Raw genomic sequence first — 24098 nt, 5'->3', positions numbered from 1 at the left:
GAAGACAAAAGGTAACTCCTCTCGTTTGTGTCAGTGACAAGAAGTGTAGCAACAGGCAGGGCAAACACCTCGGCCGCGTGTGCCGGGGCGGGAGGCAGCAGCAGCACGCCAACTCCCTTCCCCCCGCAGTGGTTTGTGGCGAGGCGAGGACGATGCGAAAGCCTCGCACAGCCCGGCTGCAGAGGCTGCTCCGTGCAGGGCTGTGGGGTGCTGACAGCCCAGGGACCTGCAGCAAGGCTGTGGCTGACGCAGCGCTCCGTGCACGCTGAAGTGCAGGGCTGGAACACCAGGGAAGCATCGGCAGCTCCTGCAAGCTGCAACAGGACCACTACAGACAGATAACTGCTTACATCAAAGACATCGCTGTCGTGTTTTGCCTCTCCAGCGAAACATTATAATTTCCCCTGACAATGACTGCAGTTCTACAGAACGCAAGATGAAAATTACACTCAAGTTTTGCCTCAAAACGGTCTTTGTTTTGGAGCCATCCTCAAGTCCTCCAAGCAGGCGCACACCCACCTGTGTGCAGGGGAGATGCATGCCCCACTTTTCAAGGAACTCCAGGTACAGTGGCATCCATTTATTTGGACAAGTAGCTCACAGAATTAAAACAGTTCAAACAAAGAGGCATAAAACCACTCTCAGGCTGTAATTTCTTACCTAAGTAGACAGCTTTTTCATTTTATCTAGAATATAAAAACTGTAAATGGTAACAAAATCTCCAGTGTTCCAAATGCAATCAGACTTACTTTGTATTGAAAAGAGTAGAGATTAAAGTGATTTTTCTTTAGAAGTATCTTTCTTTTTAAGCATACTGCTTATGCTATTCTAGAAGTAGAAAGAACTTACTTCTGCTTCAATTTCTGCTTGTCTCTTCTCCAGGAGTTTGGCTACAGCCATGGCCCTGTGCTTACCAGACCTTTTACAGCTTACAGCCCATTCACAGAGTAGAGTTACCACAGCTTCGTCGTTTGGGGCTACCTGTTCAGTGCAAGAACAAAAAGAAAACCATTTCACCTACACATCCAACAGGCTTATTTATGAGCAAGCAGCTTTCAGCAAGCGGTGTTCTGAGGGAGGGAAAAAGCTGCTGTTTTTTTTTTTCCTTTACTACTAATGGATGCACAAGGTTGTTTAATTCATATTTTCTAATTAAACATAACCTAGAAGCAGAGGGAGCAGAAGAAGAGGGAAGTTCCAATTTTCACACTGCTGCTACTCAAATCAAAACTGTCTTTTATCATATTGTTACTTCACAAAACAGTAAAGGGTAAAATAGGAAAAGCATATCCCACAAAGCCTCTCAACCAAAATAACCACACAGAATTTGTGTTCTTTATAACAATTCTTCCAAACCTCCTCCACTTCCAGACCATGAATAGCACACCACCGACTCATACCAAGACAAAACAAAACCAAACCCACCAACTCCGGAGGTGTGAGGATCAAATAACCAAGGTCAAAAAACTCCCAACCAAAAAGCTCAACTTACTTCTGACCCGTACATGCCTAACAGGCCTTTTAAGAACAGTCTTTAGAAAATCCCCCCTTACCAAGTAAGAGCTATGCTATACATTATGTTTGTATCTTTTACATGTTTATCAAATCCCTGTTTGCACTAACTACCTACATTTTCAAAGTATTTTTCTAGTGTGCTACCGAACTGGATCTGCTGAACTTCCTCACTCCTGCCCAAGCTCGCTACTATATCTGAACATCGAACATAAGTAAGACCTGCAAAATAAATAGATGTGATTTCTCCCCTCCTCTAGGATTAGTGGAAACTACCTTTACAGATAAGCATTAGAAAGGCTAAATGTAGCTTCCCCAGAAAGTAGAAACTTTTTATATAGCAATTAAGAATTACAGGCTCCCAAGCATGAAAGTTACTGCTCCAAAGCTTTGCAATCTTGCTCCTCAAAAACACAAAAATGCAATAATATGCCAAAACACAAGTGGGGTACACATGGATACATGTACACACATCATACACACGCATTTCCTGAAATGCATTTCAATGGCCCAACAGGAGACACTAAATGATGAGGGCGGGGGCAATGGAGGGCAGAAGGGGAATGCTTCTCTCCAACCCGAGCGAAGCCACGCAGCAATGCCACCTCTGCTGTGGCTAGATGCAGCTGGCTGACAACCGAAGTATGGACACTGTGCATTTTCAAAAGGTCCGATCTCCACACTGGTTTCTTTCCCTTTCTGCCAACAACAGAAAGCACACCGCCAACAAAGAAGTGCATCTGTGCCCCAGGCAGACACCACCTGGGAGGGCTGCCCGTTCCCTGCGGCACCCCAAGGAGGGCAGCACAGGACCTGCCTCCTTCCTCCCCCTTCCTTCCTTACAGGGGACTGCACTTGGAAATGACAGAGAAGCTTATTTTCCTGAGTGAGGAGCAGGTGATGCTCCTGGGACCAAATCTGTTCAGAAAAGTAGGCAGGAAAGCCTTCAAGAGCTGAGGCAATGGGGTAGGGGCACAAATGCTGCAGGTCTGAGCTCCCTGGGCTGGGGCAACACAGAAGGGGACAAGAGACTCCAAAGGGAGGCTTACACGGGGTTCTGTTGAAGGTAAAATGGCTACGGCAGTGATCTTACAAGTTTTTGTTCTGGCCTAAAAAAACGACTTGAGTTCTTTGGTGAAATGTCAAATCCTAGAAGAGGAAAGCCAGCAGTTATTTACCCTTCGAGAGAAACAAGGGTGCTGTTCCTCCAAGGAAAACACGCAGCACAAACACTGCCAGCACACAGCACTGGCACACACACCTGCGTGCACACACCAGTATTTCCCTCAGACACTGTCAGTGAGCCAGGAGAGCCAGTCTGCTGCCCAGCTACCCTCACTGCTGCACTCAGCAGCATTTAGTGCTGCAAGGCGAAGCCACCAGGGCTGGTGCTCGGTGAGCTGACCGCTCCCACTGCACGAGGCAGCGGCTCGCTTACAGCTAAGCCCATGGTAAAGCTGGAAGTTACTTCAATTTTTTCAAGAAATGCTATGAACTCTTGCTTCTGCATAATACTGCAATGTGTCTGTATTAAAGTTATATTAAAAGGAATTAATAATGGATGGGTGTTTGTGCACTTCACAAGAATATAGCGTGAAATTACTCTGGCCATGATAGCACTGAGGTCTACACAAATTAAGTACAGATTAATTCTTTGTCTGTTCTACCTGAACGTCAGATTTTGCTGAAGGACTGATCTGTTTCAAGTGACAAACTGATTTATTTCCCAAACAAGAGGCAGACAGCCCTACAGCTCAGAAAGTACAGTCAATTCATTCTGTTTCTGTTTCTAAGTGAGTCATCTGCTAACACTGATATTTACTAGCGCAGGAATATAAAAATGAATTCCTAATTCTGTGCCTGTAAAAAGCAGAACTCCATTTTCAGAGATGGCTGACGGGTCAGACGGCTAGAACTGATTATTCACGTTAAAAAATCACAGTGCGAATTCTCCAGTTTCATGTACACAGAGAACACATGGAGGTGTTTATCCATCTAAGAATTTCAACCACACAACTTTTAAGCACCTAAAAACAGTAGGTTTGGTTCTCAGGAACTGACATGTTCAGCAATAAAAAAAAAGGCTGAGTACAGGTAACTATTTCAACCCCATCAGCCTTTGTTTGGTCAATATGCCATCACCAGAACTACTCACACACATCAAGCTCTTGCAACATGGGACAAGTGCAGCAGCTGAGAAAAGTAATGTTGAAGTGTCTAACCATCAAACACTTCTATCTGCTTCACAATGAAAATAACAAATGTATTTTATGGCTGTATCAAGTCCCTGCAATGTAAAGAATTATCCAGGAAACCTCACAGTAAGCAAGCCTCTCACACACAGGCAGAGGGGAGACTTTCCTAAGCAGCCCTCAGCTCAGCTGCATCAAAAAGGGAAGTGCTGGAACATCCAGTGCTGTAAAATCCTGTGCTGGGCTGTGCGCCCGCTGCTTTGCTGAGCGCAGCCCGTGGTTTGCTGCTCCCAGCAGCCTGTGATGCTGCTGAGCACGCATGGGGAGCTCTCGCTTCCTGCCCCTGTGCGGCAGCTTCACTGCTCCGCTTCCTTCCTCCTGATGCTGCCTCGCGATAGCTTACCTCATGATTTCCTCCCCTCTGATGCTATAAATGTTTACTTACACATGACAAGAATGCAAGTGAGTAACACCTCTTAATAACAACCAGCTTCTGGATTCATCTCATTTGGGACTTTGTATCTGCAGATGCTCCAGCCTGGAAAAGCACAGAGCACATTTCAGGAGGGCTCAAACTATTGCCTTAAAGAGCAGCAGCGAGATCACACTTGCACCCTTAAAGTTATGGGGCAGGAAAGCAGTGAGATCAGGTCACATGGTGCTCGATCACTACATTTTTTTGTAGGGAGGACTCAAGATGTGACAGAGCACGGAACAGACGTGGGCAGGTGAGACCTGGATCTCTGAGCCGCAGGAGGGAACTCTCCCACAGACAAGGCCCTTTCTTCAAAATTCCCAAACCTCTCACCATTCCTAGTGAGACAAAAACACTGCAAGGTGGCATCAGACAGCAGAGATTAACTACGTCTGGCAGCACACACCTTCCAAGCATGATTTCAACAAGTTTAGACACCTCGCTCACAACCGGGGCAACTTGCCCAACAGAAGTCCGCATGAGAGGCCTTAAAGCAACACCTGTATTCCGGGAGCCTTTTTATTGCTGCAAATGTCAGTTCCCAAGAACCGTACCTACTGTTTTAGGCACATAGGAGCTGTGTGGTGGAAAACATCTCACTCACAAATTCGTTGTTTAGCTATTCTGGGTCTTATAGTTATGACTTAAAATAGCTGCAACTTTCTGAAAGTCGTTAGTCAAGCCTTTTCAAAGAAAACCAAAGGTCTCACCTCCACCAGTTTATACGTAGAGCAGAAGGTGGGCGAAGATGAGCAGTTACTTGTTTAAAAAAAAAAAAAAAAAGAGGGAAAAGAAACACAACTATTAATAAAGGGAAGCACTGAAAGGATTAAACATGGTTGTTTCTGATACACTTGGAGATAGAGAGCCAGAAGTATTATTAAAACTGCTTTTTATAACTCAGAGCTCTTTTCCCACTAGCCCCTGCTTTTTCTATTAACTCAAAAGTTGCTACTAAAAATGAAGTTTGACTTTTGGTCAAGGTAAAGCCACCGCTGAGTACTCAGACTGCAAAATTTTTTTTTGTGACGGAGGCAGAAAGTATGACGTAGCATCCCCTAACTAGCTCAAATCGCTAAGCAGGAGGAAACCCCCAGCCCCTCTCACTTCTTTTAAACCCCTCAAGAAGGGGAGCAGGTGCGTGACTCACTGCCGCTGGGAAATGCCAGCGGCGTCTGTCGTAACCGCTCCTCCGAGATGTCACGCAGGCAGCACTGCGCCACCGCGCTGGGAGCCCCTTACGGGAAGCGCCCGCCGCACCGTGGGGATGGCACTGCCCTGCCACCGGGCACAGCACAGCCCTGCCACCAGGTACAGCACTGCCCTGCCACCAGGCTCAGCACTGCCCTGCCACCGGGCACAGCACTGCCCTGCCACCGGGCACAGCACTGCCCTGCCACCGGGCACAGCACCCCACCTCGTGCTGGAAGGAAGCTACAGCTTGTAGCAGACTGGCTCTCCTGGCCTCAGAGGTGCCTGAGGAGGATATGGGTGAGATAACACTGTATACTGTGTATATATACACACTTATGTACATACATATGTATAAAGGATATTCCTAAGGATATTCCTATTATTTTCAAAACATCTTGAAAATGTCTTCAAACAAATCTTTCCACAGATCTAAGCAAATGCTTTTTGCAAGTCAGGTCCGTGTCCAATGAAGCCAGCGTGTCTTTGAATCATGAAAAAGGTTAACAAAACAACAAACCTGAGTGCCTCTTGGGCAATACAGTTCAGTTTCGAAATGAGCATTTCTGTTTCAAATGTACTAGAATTATCATTTAATAACACTAACCAGCTTTTTTTTTTTTATTCAAGTCTACATAATGAATTTGGACTCACAATTCCAGTTTGCATTTTCAAATGAACTCCTCCATGAAAAAAGACCAGTATTTTTAAACTCCGAATTTGCTTTCTAAGAAGACAATAAACGGTTTCCAGAAGGCTGTTTTTAAATCAAAAGAGAAAAAGAAGGGGAACAATACTGGGGCACCCAGCTGTCTGCAGCACCCCTTCACCCCTCGCGGGCAGGCAGCTCCTCATGCTCACTCCCCCGGTCTCTTCCTCTACTTCGCTGTAGTTGTCTTAGGTAAAAAGAGAAAACAAACTGTTCTTAAGGACTATGCCACTTATTTATGTCACAGAAATTTTTTTTCCCCTCTCAGGCAAGTTTTGTACTAACTCCCTTCATACCTAGGTGAGCAGGAATATTATGTTGAATTTTCTGAAATAATGAAGGGTGAAAACACCTGCACAGACGAGTTATAGATAACCAAGCAATCCAAGCAACTGAACTAACGCTAACTGCATTATTAAAAACACTGCAAGACTGCTCAGAACATCCTCTATTTTCTCAGTGTTTGTGGAAACAGATTCTGATTCTACAGATTCATTTCAATTCATTTTATTTCGCTCATCCTGTTTCTCTTACCCGTCACGCATCCCAACATACTCAGATTTAGGTCCCCCAGGCAGCATCAAACTGTTAAATTCTAGCTTACCGAACTAAAACAGCATCACTAGACCTCCTTTCCCACAGACACAGGGGGTGGTGTGTTGGTTTTTTTTTGGTTGTTTGTTTAATTTCCAGCAAAGTGATCTCAGAAAGGCAAATATTAACTCTGCGTTTGTAGCAAGCACATTCGTGAGAACCAAGATTAAAAGCATGAGTTTTTCACTCTAAAATGAAAAAAACTCTTGGCATCATAAGAATTCAGTTGGACTTTATGCAGCCAGACTCTTGCAGACAACACAAGACGTAAATATGATTTCAGAGACCTGAACTTTAAAATCAATCCAAGAGCACAAATATCGATGAAGCTTCAGGATTTTACATAATGATACCTGCCCAGTAACATCCTCAGGGCTAATCCCCAATGTACAAGAGATATTCTGCGTCGAGGAGATGTCAGATGGAAAACACTCATGGCTATAATTAAGACCAGTATTTTTTTCTACAATACCATCAAAATGAAAGTGAATTTACTGCCTTATGCCATGTCACAGATTTCTAGATTTCAAAACCGCCTACCCAGCTTAATCTACTGAGAAACTCTATGCAAGTCAGTAAAGCTGAATTAGAAATGAAAGGTCTTTTGTATGTACTACTTTTGTTTTGTAGTCTTTTGAGTACTTTTGTACTCACTATGTTCACAATGTAATATCGTTCTTACCATACTAATTGTGAAATTTTACTTTTATTGGCTGCCAAACATTCACAGCAAAAGTTGTTATCAGTTGGAACTTCATGAATAAAAAGCTGAACATCTCACAGATGTCTGCACCGCATCCTGGTCTGCACGCAGAGCCTGGTGATCACCCTGCACCGGTAAGAAATCCTCCTGTAAGAGCAAACCCCGGCTGGGATCTATGGTTAAGGTTCAAACCAAGCTACTCATATGTGATTATGCAAGGACCATCATTCTTAGATCACAGGGACAGTCTGCAAGACACTGCAACGTAATTCTTATCTCCTATTTCAAGTCCACTTAATAATGCAGCATCAAGTCACTGGAGAAGCACTGGATTCTTCTATCACTGCTGTGGCCTCTCTCAAGAAGGTCAAGAACGGAAGGTTTGTCCCAGGTCCAGTCAAAACGTGGATTTAACATCACATCTCACATAGCTTCCGTGTGCCACCTTCACCATCTGCCACACGATGCTCAAAGTCTGAGCTTTGTTCAATGCATGCCCTCTCTGTCCCGTTTGTCCCACTCAAACTCAATGTACAGCCGCAGCTCAGCCCCTCACACCCCATTCTTTCTCCATTTTGGTCTCTCTGCCCCATCACCAGTGTTAGCAGGTTCTAGCCTTCACCATCATTCCTCCGCATCTCCCCATGGGATGCAGAGCAATCCTTACTCCTCCAGGGCCTAGGACACGTAGCCTTGCAGCTAACCTACACCCACCCACCCTCCTTTACTCCAGCCGCTTCCCCCAAGTCTTTTACTCCAACACTTGGAAGTAATCAACTGTATATTAAAATGATTCCAAAGAAATCAGCAGCACGTATAAAAGCAGCATCTGGAGTGCATTTGTGTGTGTTTAGACCCACTCAGCACCTAAGCACTTTGTAGCAGGAGCCACCTTCCTTCTGCTCCAGTATTTGAGGGCACCACTGATACATGCAAGCACTGGCATCACTTGCAATCTTCACAACAAAATTTAGCAATCCGACAGGAAAAAAACAGACAGGAAATAAGTTCCAAACACATTCCCACATCACAACAGGGGATAGTAGATAGCTGTCCTTCAAACTATGTTGTGCTTTAGATAATTACGTCAGCAGGCAGACATCCCTGAGATAGCTGCCTTATTCACAAAACAGAAGTCCTCGCAGGCTTACACAAGTTGTCATCTGAAATCGGAACATACAAGACCTCTTAACTTATGACCTTTTCTGCCTAGGAAAAACATCCTAAATTTATTAAGTGGGAAAGAAATAGAGAGACAAAAAAAGACAAACAGCATTTCATGTGGGAACATCCTTATGTGCTTCAACTTGCAGAGCGTGAGCCCGGTCCCAGGCAGCGGGACATCAAGCTGCCATCTAGTGGCTTCGCAGCCTGCTGGAGAAAGCAGGCGAGCCTCAGAAACACCGGGTAGGGCTTCGCTGGCCACGGGCACTCAGTCTGCCCACGAGGTAAGCAGCTAACAACAAAACTAATAAACATGAACGTAATGGTAAAAGCTCCAATGTGAAAATACACAGCAAGTACAGCATCAGATATTCAGCAACATGAGGCAACCTCATTTGGCTGCCAAAAGTTAAGCCTGAGGCGAGCAACAACAGTCTTGAAAACTCCAGAGGACTTTAGAAGCTATAGATTATCTAAATGTTTAGTTTCCTACCAGCCCCAAACCCAGTAAGGTACAACTCAAACTTTCAAGGTTAGGTTTTCTTCTCTCAGAAATACATTAAAAACCTTTTTGTCTGCTTTCCCTACAATATCCCATGACAACTGTGCAAACGTAGGTACACCACTTTTGTATGACAATGCTTTTCTTACTACTCATCGTTCTCCATCTCAGAGTAAAAGTATTATGCCATTAGAAGATAGGCAGCCCTGCAAATTAGCTAGACAGACCTTGATAAAGACGTTTGGTACCAGAGGCAGGGAACACATCTTTACGAGAGCTGTTCAGGAGCCAAAACAGAGGTATTTTCAAGGCAACCCAACCTCAGGTCATGAAGTACCACATAACAAACATAATAATAGCAGACAACTCGCAACAAGAACAGAACAGAATAATTACCTTGCTTTCAGAACACTCACTACCAACACTGCCTCTTGAAACACAAAAAAATGGTTTGTAAATACAATTGTAGCTGGAAGTTAGAAAAACCTTCTGAAATGTAGGAAGAAGGGGGAAAAAAAAAGATATAAAAACAAATGTAGAAGGGCAACAGCACGGAACTACATCAGCTGACCCCCAAAACAGATGCAAACAAAAAGCTAGCACTTAAAACATGAAACCCTATCCATTAAAAAAAAAAAGACTTGTGTGTTAAAAATCCTGACTGCATCCAAGCATCAGTGTTATGAACTTTCAGCAACTTCATCTGTCTGATATAACAGCTCTCCATTATCTATTTCCTCACCACCCTTAAATTTTACCTTTGCAGATGCTTGCTGCATTTGTCTTAGGCCCCTGAAAGGCTACAATCCATCTAATCACCTGCCTCTCAAAAGGCATAAAGTACTTCAAAATGCACAGAGTGGTAATCTTCATCCTGCTGTTCTGAATACCAGCTGTCCAACACAACAGACCTCTGCAGGAGGACAGAAGCTGGAATTCAACAGTTGGAAGGAGTGCCAGAACACGGTCTATTGAACACCAATTTTCCTTTCAAGAGCACAGGACAAATCTTACCAGGGCATGAACTGACTAAGGGATAAAAAAATTCAATACAGAAACCATGCAAGTTATCATTTCTTCCACATGAAAGTGGAACAAAAGCTTGAAAGAACCAGGATTTAATCTGAGCTATACAAAAATATTTAGCAATCACTATGTCAATACAATTCATATATTTCAAATTGAAGCCAAATTTTTAACATGAGTTATGATGATATGTATATTACATAACACGTCAGAGAAGCTAACATTATAACATATATGTGTACATAGCAATTTCACAGCTATATGAGATGTGTAATGCTGCAAGTACCACATAACTCTAAAGATTTCTAGTGCTTTGAGCTGGACTGCATAAGACTAAACTTGAAAATGTAGGAACTCTGCAGTCAAAAAAGGCTTGTCCCAGATGATTCAAAACACAAACATTGTTGCTGGCATGTGACAGCTGTATTTTTTCCTGTCATGATCACAGTAACGTGCTTGAAATACAAAGCCGCTGACTGGCAAGTCTTTGATTCCTACCTACCAGTTCTGAGCTTCACATGCAGAGTTGGTTGGCAGGTATATCTGCCTGGAAATATTTCCAGAAAAAAGAGATCTCATCTCCCCACCAACATACTCTGTTTGTTGCAAAAGTCATTATAAGACTGAATGACTATTACTATGCAGTGTTCTGTGCAATATAGGGCCTTGCATTATGATTATCAATCACTAAGAACATGAAGTTATAAAGAAAAAAAAGGTAAATTTGAAAAACAACTTTGCAAAAAATGTTTTTACAACATTAGCATAAGCAGCTATGACAGATTCACTACTATTTTCCACTTTGAAATTTTACTTCATAAGTGTATTGCTAGAGCCGGTTATTCTTTTCCCCAAACACCCTCCAAGAAAGCTGAGGAGTCTGACATTACACCACATGGGCCCAATGATGCTGTCATCTGCATCATGGGAAAAAAAAAAAAAAAAAAAAAAAAAAGAAGAGCAAAATGTTGAAGACTTTTGATAATGATTTTTATGATCTCTGAAAATGGTTTTAGTAGCACAGGTAACAATATAAAAAAAAAATACATGATTTTAAAATATTTTAATATATTTAATAAGCCATTAATATAAAACTTTCTACAATAGATGTAAAAATGTATAAAAAAAAAAAAAAAGAAAAAGAAAAAATACTTAATTCATGACCCAAAAGATGATCCAAAAAACATGTATTCTCCTAAATGAGTTTTACAGTATACTGCACTGAAGAAGTTATAACAGCAAACAACTACTTAGTCCTAATAAACCAAATGTTGAATAATAATTAAAAAAAGAAAAAAGAAAACACAAAGCTTTTGTATCAAGTCTATACTTACACACACACACAAACAATTCTCAAAAGTAAAAATAAAGTTCTCTGTCTACAGATTACACAGTGAGAAGAGTGGTCATTACCTCTTGGTTATCTTTATTCTGGTTTGCCCAGAAAATCTTATGATAAAGAGTCTCCATCGAATTGCTGGAATCTGATCTGTCAAAACAATGTCGATCCAACACTTCTAAGGTGTGCAAAACTCGGCTGATGGTCACCCCTAGATATAGGAGTTAGAGGAGGAAAAAAAAAAGTTTAAAAAGGAAGATGCTGTAGGATTTAAGCATTATCAGTCACAACCATTATAAGCAGCAGGACAGCACAGGATCCTGTATGACTCAGCAGAAGCAGGGACCATCCACTTGCCACCACCATGGAATCCATTTCTTGGTGACTGCAGTGGAGGGCCACATCACTACTGCTGGCAGGTTTACCTGTAACCACTTACGTCGCTGCCGTCCTCTAGTAGAGGAAGAAGCTGACACACTGGACTCCTAATGGTTCAAATTACAACAAGCAATTCAGTTGCAAAAGGCAAGTCTGAGCCACAGTACCACACTGAAGTTCAGAGGCCCTCAAATCATCTGTGAGAATGACCACCGATAAGTTTAGGCTGAGACTGCCCTAACACACACATGGATGGTAGCATCTGTTGATCAACAGATGAGCAAGCTGAACAAACAAATCAAACAAATCCCCTACACTAAGAATAGCACCACTACACAAAAGTTCTCTAAGCACAGAATGACCAGAAACAGAGAGCAGCCTAAAAGCCCATACAAATCTTTATTTGATGTTTATCTCACTGTTAAGTAGCTGCTCGTACTCTCGATAGCCTGATTTCGACAGATATTTTTTTTTGTCATGGAAAAGAAAGCTCAAGTACAAGCTTCAAAGAGTAAATGTATATTTTCTAATTTTGCATGTTTTACATACATATTTCAAGCAAGAATCTCTGTCCTACATAACCCTACCTAACCTGCAAACAAGCTCTTTCAGACACATTTCTTACCTAGGTAATCCAGGAGCTGCAAGTACCCAAGCCCAAACCTGATTTTTTAGCTTTTACCCAACACTTCCATATTAATGTTATATTACAAGTACAAAACCTGAGGACTCTGTGGAGAAACGCTGGCTGGCTGTTACATTACATCCATCTGTCAACTCTATTACTAGAATTAAGCATAGTGCACCAGGTTTACACTAACGAAGGAGAACAGATGCAAACGCTAAGACTCCCAACATTTACTTCATTTTGACTTGTCTTACCTGCAGTTGATTCTTGGCACTTGTCAAAAGACCACCGTACCTCCACAGCACGACCTCTTTGTTTTATCTGCTGTTCTACTTCATAAATCTTTGCCCGAACCTGATTAAAAAAAAAAAAAAAAAAAAAAAAAGGTAGTTGCTAATTAGCTGGTCATAGGAAGTCTCAATTTTCACTTCGAGTTTGAAGTGAAAAGTTTGAAGAAGAAACCTGTTGGTGACAGGTTTCTCACCAGGAGCAAGGTACCCTATCGCGTTCCCCAGCACTTCCTACATTTGGGAACAACAAACTAAAGTATGTTCTGCTAAAACGCTCTCATTACTTTAAAATTATTTTGTACAATAAAATATCTTTTCATGTAAGCTCCTTAGATTCAACCCAATGGAAGTTAACTTTCAACGTGTCTGAAAAGTCACATCTCAGAAATGGTATGACAAGCTTCCTCGTATTTGCCATTTTACGTCTTAAAGTAACTGAAAACATCTGGATGTAAATAAAATTCCAGATATTTTCACAAAATCGGTACCTGACTGAAGAAACTTGGGTCATCAAACACTAGCACATCAGCAGAACTACTGAAATATCTAAACTTAGGTATAGTCCTCATGAATGCAAATCACTTTTTGGGATATAAAATACATCTTAGTAAACAGAAAATGAAAAAAGCTTACCTGTTGATTAAATGATGAATTTCCACCTGGCATAGGTAAACTAGATGGAGCAACTTGAAGTAAATCCAGAGGTGAGCCTGGATTAATGTTCTTATTTTCATTTGTGGAATAATTCCACACCAAGGCACTTGGGCAACAAAGAGTTACAGTCTGCAAGCAATAGTATAAAATAGAAGTAGTACATGAAAGACAAGACCAACAATACCAGTAATAAGAGAGTCCATCAGACTCTCATCATTTTTGGCCTGTTACAGCGAAAGAAACAAAAGACAAGCCTATGCACAATCACTTTAAAACATCCATTTGAAGAAATTAAATTACTATGTTATTTTCCTTCTCCATTATTAAGAATTGTATTTAAATACATGCATGTTCAATTCCCATTTGTATTGCTTTTATAATGCCACCAAATAATATCACCAAAGGTTATTTTCAGTCAGATCCCCTCCGTGAAACACGAATGGGCTTCAGAAAAAGTCATTTTGGTGTTTAGCTTTCGGAAAGAAGCTACGTATGCAAAACTAACATTTAAGAAAATAATTAAAATGAATTTGTCTCTCAAAATCCTAAAACCCACAAGTCACTGAAGTGCACCAGTCACACAAATGCACCAAAACGTACCATCACACAAGTCCTTTTTTAGAAAAAAAACTACTCCAAACAATCCTACCATCAAAGACTAATAAGCACAAATGAAGTTTCTTCTGTCCCACTTTCCTAAAAACTGCAAAAGTTAGTAAGGCAACAGATGGCTTGTAACCCCGACAAAACCTGACCAGTCTGCACAGGCACCAAGCAGCCACTACAAGCTGGAGGAAGCAGGGAAATCTTCAAAGGTCTTCTGTCCAGCTGCACTCAGCAAAGACAAACTGGGTCTGGCATAAATGAGCAGGTTCACTGGTGATGAGAAGCTGCACAGAGCCTCACTGCAACCAGAAACTCCATCGCAGAGCGGAGGCTTGGCCGCTCCTGCCGGCAGAGCTGCTCCCTCCCGTGGCAGAGGTGCGGACAGACACACAGCACGCGTGGCTGTAAACTGAATGGTTACAGCCTCACAAACAAGGAGCAACTAAGCCCTTGCCTACCTGCAGCATACAACTGAGCCCATACACCAGCGGACGATGTTGAGGGCAGGAGAGGAAATCGGAGCAGGCCAGCTGTACCGGGCTCACCGCAGGACCAGGCGCGGTCGGACTTGGGGCTGCCAAAGGAGGGTTGCTTGGCCCAATTATCATGTGAGGGGAATGTGCAGCCACAAGGGTAGGACCATCGCTTAACAGTAACGACAGGCGTCTGGCACAAAAGTAAGCAAGGCGACGGGATAGGTAAGCTGATTGAACAAACTCCTCTGAATACTGAAATTTAAAAAAAAAAAAAAAAAAAAAAAAACTTAGTTTACTACTCCACATACTCATTTTTCATTAACAATCTAACACATAACATGCATAAACTAAAAGGGACTACAAAGGAGTATCCTAAATACAAATCTGTAGTTCAGTCTCTAAAAATTCATCTGTCCTGCAGGACCAGCTACAGAAAAAGAAACTTCCTATCAATTCAAGTTAAGAAGGATTAGAAAGTTTAAAGGTGTTTATATATCCCAAGCATGCACCATGCAATGTATTTCCCCAAATGTCTTATGTAAAAATCCCTACATAGATTTTAACACCGCAAATATTACAATCATTTAACATGTATGAGTCATGCTCATATTGATTCAATAAATCACACGGCTTTGAACCATGCATATACCTGCAACATTAGCGGCAACAACAGCTTAAGAAGATCATCATCAGTAGGTCTGATTTTTTCCAAAACATCCAGTATCCATGTCAAATACTCATGTCTCTCGAGCATTCCTTCCTTAAAGGATTTTAAATAAACGCATCACTCGTTAACTGGGAGCACTAAACAAGAAGGTGTGCAATTACAAGTTTAATTTCATTTCATTTCTCTCATTACCCATGGCAGCTACCAGGATGCTCATGCAAGGACCTTACATGCAAGGACCAACCACCATCACAGCATCCACATGGACAAGGGGCCATGACCAGGATTCAGAGTTATTTCTATTCCAGGAACAAAGCAGCATTCTTCCTTGGAGGCTTCTACCACCATCACTGCTCGAGCTCAGATGACCTTGGGTCAGTGTCTAGCAGGACTTCTGCTTACACTAAGCCACAACACATCTTCAGCTGAAGGCTGTGTGACTGGGGACCAGGTGTCCCAGCTCCCTGGCCCGTGCAGACTGCAAAGGTGGGCATGGGCTAGAACACCATGGAACTGAACAGCCAGGTCACTACTCAAACACCCAAGGCTTTGTGCTCTACAGCGACCGCAGCCTGACTCACAATCATTAAACACACCCTTAAAAGATGGGATAATATAGGAAGAGAGAGAATAATTGAGTACATTGCTGCAATCACAATCAAGGACGATAAGCAAATCAAAGTTTCTTCAGCTAGCAGATCTTTGAAATGAATTAGCATTTAAAATTTATGCAAGTCTTATGACACAAACTACCAGTAATATCTAAAATTCAACTTCCCGAGAATAGTGACCTCAAAAAAAAAAAACATTCACTTCTTAAAGTATTACCTGAAACATGTAAAATGACAATTTTTCATTATATTCCCACTGCTTCAAGGCTTGTTCCATCTCTTGAGGCATCACCACAGAGCCGTTGCCTTGGCTGGATGTCACATGGTAGAACTCTGCAACCTTTGCCAGCTGCTCCCGAAGGTATCTGGTTATAATTTGAGTCCATTCTGCAGCATAAGTTCACAATTAGAACACTTCAGATGATAAAAGGTTTCTTTCACAGTGAGAATTGAAACAAATTCATGTTGAAAAATATTTCTCCAAAGCATTAACACATGGTTGCATAATGCAGCACCCAGTGTGAATTAATGTTTTTTTTATGTGCCTCTCCTTTGCGCTGTTCCCAAAGCACATATATATACTGTCAGGCGTGCAAGCAGCCTGCTAGCTTAGCATGACGTAAAAAGCACAGATACAAGCTATGCCTTCAGGGAATCACCTGTCTCTTTCATCAGAGCTCAGCATTCAACCACTAAACAGCTTTGAAACAGATCAAATAAATACCCTTCATTACTGCCTTCCATATGGAGGTTTATTCCCCTCCTCTCTCCCCCTCCACATACAGCCACCAGAACACTAAACAGGTCTTTGCCCGAGCAATGGGATATACGATTCTTGCTGCAACCACTGAAACAGACACCTCCGCCGGATTTGTCCTCTGATGAGGATGCAGAAGTTCAGAGACAGCTCCTCAGGTCAGACTGACCTGCACGGTGCCGAGGTTTGCAATGAAGACTGATTGGCTTTTCTGTGTGATACCTAAGACAGTAGGTACCATTCACCAGCACACAAACCTACCCAGAACCATCAGCTTTTCTCTATGCTCCAGCCATGATTGTAAACTTAGTGTAACTGCGAGAAATTAGTAAATGAAAGTAGATTGCTTGACCATACACAGAAAGCTTTGGGAAAATAGGAATTGTAAAGGAGGCATACTCTGAACAGCGTAACTGGGACAACCAAGGGTGTTTGTTACTATCTCACAAACATCTGACAGTTGCATGTAACCAGCATGCAGCGTATTTTGGAAGAGCACACTCTGTCATGAATGCGTAATGCAATTGCTTTGACAACCTAAGCCTGTTCACTGCCAGAGTTACAGGAACTAGGGCTCAAACACAACTATTTTTACTGGTTACTACCCACCTCAGATTTCAGCTAGTGCTTTCCTTCTGTGGTTTTTTCCCCTTTGAATTTATAACTGGCAGTTCTGTTAACTGAATATTCTGCCATAGGATATACATTGAATGCCTTTCTAACCAAATCTGAAATTTCTGCATGAAGCTAGTGGGTTTTAGTGTTTTCATACAGCTATTTAACTAGATTTACCTCAAACACTCACTCACTTTTGGAAGAACAATTCCAAATCCACTATATCACACTTGTTTTCATGGCATGGTATGAAAGAATAATTTTCCCAAAGCAATTACCAAAATCTCTGTGCTACTGAGTTGGAAACAACACAACCACCTTTCTGTTACCTAGGGGACAGATCTAGAACATTTGGGGGAATGTCACACAGTAACACACATCAAATTACTTCCAAAATTCCAAAAAAAAATAACAGAATTTGGACAGACAACATAATATTCAGCATCACTTTCGGCACAGTTACAGTGGAAATCTGCCTCAGAATACCCGCTGATAAAACCACAGGCCCCTCCACCCAGCAGTACTCTCACTGGCTCTCCGTTCTCGTTGTGAAGCAGATGCCGCCGTCAGGCCAGCCAAAAGCAGAGCCTGAGCAGTTCGTGTGTGCCCCTCCACCACACACCACTGCCCTTCCCCTTCCCAGGAAGCGAAGAGCTACAGCTCAGAGCAGAGCAAACCAGATGACCTAGAACCTACCGCCGTGGAGTGGGCAGCCCTAGCTTTCCTTACCTTCTTGCTTTGCTTTCTCCCCCACTCCAAGACAACCAGAAAACAGAGTGTTTGTTTTAACTACACCATTAATGAGCATGCAACCAAAGCAAAGCAACGTCACCGGCCTTCCTACCCAGCAGCACCATTTCTGCCCCCCAGAACAGCCAGAGGAGCTCTCTCACCCTTAGCAGCGCTGCTCACAACGGATTAGGAAAGCAATCAACCTGCTCTCCCTGCCTGTTAAGTTTTCTGCTAGGGTCTACTCCCAGAAATGCTTATGAGAATCAACAGAAAAGGAAGACAACCTAGGAGGTTAAAGAGAACTTAAGGAAAAAAAAAAAAAAAAGAAAAAAAAAAAAGGCAAGAGGACAGCATTTAGGGCATGCCTAATGCCATTTGCTGACCTGCAGGCCGATACACCCAAGCCAGCCAGTGCTATCCCTAAAGCACAGCAGCTCACAGGCCATGCCAGACACATGGTACAGGCCTGCACAAAGATCCTCCAGACCAAGTCCTTGAGAGAAACAGAACAGGCAGGAATCAGCCTCACTGGCCACTGCGCCACACAGCACTGCCCAGCTACAGGCACGCACCAGACCGAATTGACGAGGCTCTCTGACTCCCTCCTGTCCCCAAGCAGGGCAAGGTCAGAAGCAAACACCACGCAAGGGAAGCCAAAACATGCTCATAGGGAAGCCTGTCAGTACTGCAGCCACCCAGAACTGAGCAAGGAATAAATAGGGGGGTAAAAAAGGGATAAATATATCATATTCAGCAAGTACTTCAGAAGACCATGCCACAAGGACCCCACATCTGTAACTATAATGAAAAAATAGGCGTAAGATGCTCGCCAGGAAACACTTTTTGGGCTTTAATTAGAAATTCAAAGTGAAAATGAATGCTTCAAGCCTAAAAATAAAAACAAACAAACAAGAAGTGAAAGAAACAAAATGAGTTAGTAGAACGATGTAAAAATTTCTCACAGCCGTATGGAGATGTTGCTAAACAGCATCTGATCACAGATGCTTTAAAGAAAAGGAAAAAGTTCATAACAGGTAGTGGAAGAGCTGTAGCTATTGCATACAAACTGAGAGTAGAACTAATACTTACCAGACCTTTGATCTCTAAAGGGTGCTCACTGTTTGGTCTACTGGCTTGGTGCCAGACAGTGTCATTTAACATCAATACTTAAAATAAATACATTACCACCTATGTTTTAACACATACACTTGCAAATTCATTTTGTTCCAGGCTTTCTAAATCAGCAGCTCAGTTTGCTCCTTGGTAAGGTTTATCTTAGCACAGCCTTTGCCACTCCTGGCAACCCCACAGAGACTGGCATCAGTGGTTAAGACACAGCGCAGTCAGCTCCTCAGATGCCGTGCATGGAGATTTAAGGACAAAACAGCTGGGAGGAGAACGAGCCAACAGGGCTGTATTTATGCCACATGGCTGTTTGTACTCTTTGACACACAATTCTAAGCAAAACCAATTAAAAAGACTTTTTATTCCCCTTCCCACTACACAGACTCATCTCCAGACATTCAGTAACACAAAAGCCACAAACGGGAATAACAGGTCCTTTCAGCCCTTACTATTCATTCGGACATTAAAGTTGTTTATTTACCTATATTTGGATCGGTGGCCTGGCGTTTCTTGATTTTAGCTTCAGAAATAGCAGCATAGTAGGCACATGTCATTTTGATCAGCCATGCTGCTCGTAGAAGTGGCACAGAATATTTTGCTAAGTAAGCAAAAACATCTTCTTTTTTACTGAGAATTGGAACCTGAAATAAAACAGGAAGCAAGTTATAGCACACAGTCCAAACAGCAGCTAGCACCTGCGGGTTAGCCCAGGACCCCTCTCCTCAAACCCTAACTAGCCAGACAGTGGCAGATCTCTTCAGCAACCTGGGAAACCACTAAGCTGACAAAGCCTCCTGTTCAGGCACATACAAAGAGGCACAACAAAAGAAAGGTACTGCCCCACACCTTCCCCAGGTTCCACCAGGAGCATCGTTCCCCATCTCTGAGATGCCTACAGGGCCACTAACAATCCTGCCAATACAACCAAAGACATACAACGTGCAGAAAGAGTCCTGCAAGCTGATCCTCAGAACTTCTGGAAATTAAGCACGTACTGAGATTTTGGTTATGGGTTCAGTTACACAGATGCTGTCAGTATCCTGGGTGCCCCTGGCTCAGAGCCCATGGTAATGGAGCGCACCAGGGAAAGCAGGTGGCCAGCTGCAAGACGTGTCTGTGCCATGCAGGGAACAGGGCTGCTCCCACAAAACTTCCCAGTGAAGCCACTCTGTTCTGTCACAGCACTCCTTAAGCCTTTCTGCATAAAGGTAGCATAACTTTTGAATATATTTTTAAAGCAACATTTACGAGTAAAAGACATTTCGCACCCAGTGGAGACAGAAGGGAGTGGAGGCACAAATAGTACGCTTGCTGTTCCCCTGCAAAAAATGCTTATTACTCCTTCAGGAGTATTCAACCTTCCCAAGAGAGTGCCTGGAGAACAGACACGCATCAATGCAGAAAAGCACCGCTAACCAAACACAGGTGATTTTCGGTAACACTCTTTTGTAGTCATTCTAAGATCTACCCAATTAGTTTCAAAGGGCTCTTAACATGCTTATGTATGTCCATAGGCCCCTTTTTGTTATTCTGTTTTTAAATCATAAATAACAAAAGAAGTCTCGCTGGTGCTTTTATTCAGAAAGTTAACCTCTAGTAAAGTTATAGGGAAACTTAGAGTTGGTGGTATGCTTGCCTCCCCTCCTCTTTGTTGAGAAATTGCAGAATGCAAAAGCAGGAAATAGAATTCAAGATCTTACTGCTATTTCTTTTGCAGTCAGCGGCAAAATCTCATTATTTCATAGGAGCTCATAAATTACCCATTACCCTAATCTCAGTAAAAAAGTTACACCCTCAATAGCCACATTTATTTTATATAGAGTTGCTAATTTGTATCCATGTGCCATTCTTCCCACTTCTGATTTTCAAGAAGCTACTTCTAGTGTTAAATAAAACACAAAATAATAAAACATTTGTTAAAAACAGATATAGCTTAAGCTCTAACCTTTTAACTTATTTTATGAATACTGCCTTATCCTTACAGACCAATTCAGTACAACCCCAGTACAATCCAAGAAATAGGGGAAGGAGTATTTTTATACCTTTTTTGCTAAAATAGTCAGTGGTTTACTTCCTGCTAAATCTGTGAACCAGTTGTGAATTGCACTCTGAGACCGAGCAGTAACCAGCCAGTAGTTATCTTTGGCATTTATTTGTGGTTTCTTCTTTCCTGTGTCCTGGAACGTGTTAAGTTTTAGCTTTTCTGCTAATATGCTGCTAAAGTAAGCGCCAATCTGGTGGGGGAAAAAAGGGAGGGAAAAATAATAACACACATGACAACCCGGTTAGCAAGCATCTATTGTACATTAACGCACACAGAATCCTTATCTGAATAGATGCAGTCATCACTCTAGTCCAGGCTATCAGCCTAATAAAGGTTACACTTTAAAGCCCTGCAGCTAGCAGATAGAGATTCCTGATATTAAAGTAACTGTGCAATGCTTTTGCAGTATTGCTATAAAAGCTGCAGGCCAGCAAAACCAAGCCAAAGACGACCAGGCCTCAAAGACAGCAGAAATGCAGCCACCACTTACAATGACTTCACTGTAAACCACCAGAGGCACATCACTCCAGGAGTTGAGTATCTCAGATTTAGGACCTGACACAGCATATTCGAGATGTGTCAGCGTTTTATAATGCAGTAAGTGTATATACCTGTTGTTCACTTCTAATAAGAACAAACTACACTGCCACAAGAACTGCATCAATTGCCTTTGCATTGTCAGTTACAGCAGGCAAAACTTCAAAGACTTGGATAAGCTAGTAAGTGTTCTGATTTCTACTCAAAATGCCTCCACTTCCACTCACTACCTTCAGAATGGAAAACATTGTAGGATTCCCTTACACAGCACTTTCAATACCAAAACAGCAGAGAAAAAAAAAAAAAGACCAAAAGAGGTTTTAGTTACTGTGTGAGGTTCTTTACATACCAAAATTACTATAATACAAATTAAATTTTAATTAATTTTTAGACCTGTCAGTAGGAATCAGGTGTTTGATTTTCAAATAAATACATTCATAGTTGGGTAATTTTAAAACCTATGAAAAGTTTTTAATGAGATACTGAACTTATTTTGGTAATTCTACACTTACATCTTCCAAACAACTATAAGACTATAAGCAATTCCTTGTGAATTCGTTTTACTTTTCAGTTATGTTCAATAGTCAAGACTAATTAAAATGTGAGACAGAAAGTACCTGCAGGTGGCAATTCTAGCAAAAAAGAATGTAACAAAAGCCTTTAACATTTCAACAATAACAACCTTGTCATTTACTTGTATCACTTCTCATTTCAGATTTACGCTCTACTAAAATAAAAGAGCATCACTGTAATAAGTAGATTCAAATATTCCAATAAGCCATAAAACATCATATATTTTAAGAGTCACTTTCTTGGAAAACATTTGTTAAGCTTCTTGATAAATTTCTCATTCAAAATTGTTTATTTGTGTTTTCCCAACAGAACAAAAAAGAGAGTATACAAATCTGGATAGTTTACTCTTTTTTTTTTTTTTTCCTAAAGAGTTATAACTTTCAGTTTGGAGGATAATAGCTAATATTTTAGTGATTTTCATTGTTCTTTTGTATTTCTAATATCTTCAACTCTCAAAAAAACATAGGAGAGCCAGGTAAGTTTCACTAAACTGTCCAAGAATATAATAGAAAACAGTCTGATGAAACATACATAAGACCAAGGCAAGGGAATGGTTTGTAAACACTAGGGACTTTCAGGGAAAGAGTCACTAACAGCTTTGTAAGTGAAGCAAATAAAAGAACGGGAGCAAAAAATAATGTGTCTTCTATAATGATGTGCAATAGCTATGTGTTGTTCTCAGTATGCATGTCTTCCTCTAAAGACTGGTAACACCAGGCAGCAGGACCACAGCTCAGCGGTCCTGGATTAGTTCTGTAATTAACTCTAACATGAAGACTTCCAACTAGAAAGCAAAGAAGCCGAGAACCAAGTACAACCATTGCCAGCTTGGTAGCAGGCTACACAAATATACTCCAGGTACAAAGCCAGGCCTTACCTTTGAGGCATTAATGACGATATTTCTAGCAGACCCATGCTCATCTCCAGAGAAGGCAGGCTGATTACTGAAGCCTTGCTTTACGTTCACTGCAGTAAGTTCATCCTGCAAAGAGTGTTTTAGGGATGAAAAAATGACATGACACTTCCCGAAGTCGCATCATTCTGAGAAGCATGTTTTATAAAGAAGTGTTATCTGTGTGCTAGTCCAGCACACCTGAACAACCCTTGAAATGCTTTGTACGCACAGGATGCCAGTGAAGGGAAATGCAGTGCCTCTCCTATCCTCTGGCTCCCATTCAGTGTTCTCCTAACTACAGACTTCAAGGCCATAACTTTATAAGGATGGCAACCGTTTTGTGGGAAGAGGGTTGCTGCCCACAGAAAGGGTAGCAGAAAACAAGGCTCATCCTCCTCGGAAGTGAATCATCTCTTATCCAGAGGCACCGTCACAGCTGCACTCGTGGCCAGCACCAGGGCCTTGGTGCCAGGGCAGCCAGCAGCACGGGGCCAAGTGCAGCGCCAAACGCGTCCCCGCGGGGCCTCAGGGGCGCCCTCAGCGAGCACGGGTCTGAGCTGCACAGGCCGGAGAGCTTGCTTTGGTTCTTCCTTGGTCTCTCCCTGAAGAGAAGGCAGAAAACTCCCTTGGCAAACCAGCCACCTGCCACCAAGGGCATTAAGCCCAGCCTGTGGACCACCTCTAGCAGACGAGATGTAAAAACCGTCCCCGAGATGACAATGAAATGACCCATGAAAACAACGAGCAACTGAAATGCAACCGAGCTAACAACAAGAATAAAAGAAGAGGAAAAAGAAGAATGTAGTAACTTTATTAGCAGATTTGATTACTGGTTTGGGGCACCTTCTCCCCAAAAATAATGACCCAGAAACTTCCATTCAGTTTATTCTCTTGTGCTTTGCAATGCGTTTTGCTTTTCAGTATTTTCTCAAAGTTTGTGAGTAACACAGAAGACAGCACTGTATTTAGAAGAAATCTAAGCTCTCTAGGGTTTATGAAGTTAGCAAGCCTCATCTAAATTTTAAATGAAATCAACAAGAAGTGCTGGAGCACTCCTCCACCCACACTATCCCCAAGACAGCCTTGAAAACACAGATGAAGGC

General features: G+C 42.1%; 1 protein-coding gene across 18 annotated transcripts in view; it reads right to left on the bottom strand.

Annotated features, from left to right (window-relative positions):
* MED12L (mediator complex subunit 12L) overlaps positions 1 to 24098 on the bottom strand; it is a 130957-nt gene that overhangs the window by 103847 nt on the left and 3012 nt on the right. For 17 of the 18 annotated variants that reach the window (XM_068691913.1, XM_068691924.1, XM_068691916.1 and 14 more), the window contains exons 2-11: positions 22978 to 23082; positions 20989 to 21180; positions 19428 to 19587; positions 15935 to 16104; positions 15089 to 15199; positions 14422 to 14691; positions 13337 to 13486; positions 12668 to 12767; positions 11482 to 11618; positions 850 to 981 (exon numbers count right to left, since the gene is read on the bottom strand). In XM_068691913.1, coding sequence (XP_068548014.1) covers positions 850 to 981; positions 11482 to 11618; positions 12668 to 12767; positions 13337 to 13486; positions 14422 to 14691; positions 15089 to 15199; positions 15935 to 16104; positions 19428 to 19587; positions 20989 to 21180; positions 22978 to 23082 — 1527 coding nt within the window. The remainder of the gene's footprint in view (positions 1 to 849; positions 982 to 11481; positions 11619 to 12667; positions 12768 to 13336; positions 13487 to 14421; positions 14692 to 15088; positions 15200 to 15934; positions 16105 to 19427; positions 19588 to 20988; positions 21181 to 22977; positions 23083 to 24098) is intronic. The other variant, XM_068691920.1, reaches the window with a different exon arrangement.

This window comes from Anas acuta, chromosome 9, assembly GCF_963932015.1.
Source record: "Anas acuta chromosome 9, bAnaAcu1.1, whole genome shotgun sequence".
Lineage (NCBI taxonomy): Eukaryota > Metazoa > Chordata > Aves > Anseriformes > Anatidae > Anas > Anas acuta.
The sequence above is the reverse complement of the archived record's forward strand: the minus strand, read 5'-3'. Positions and strand labels throughout refer to the sequence as shown.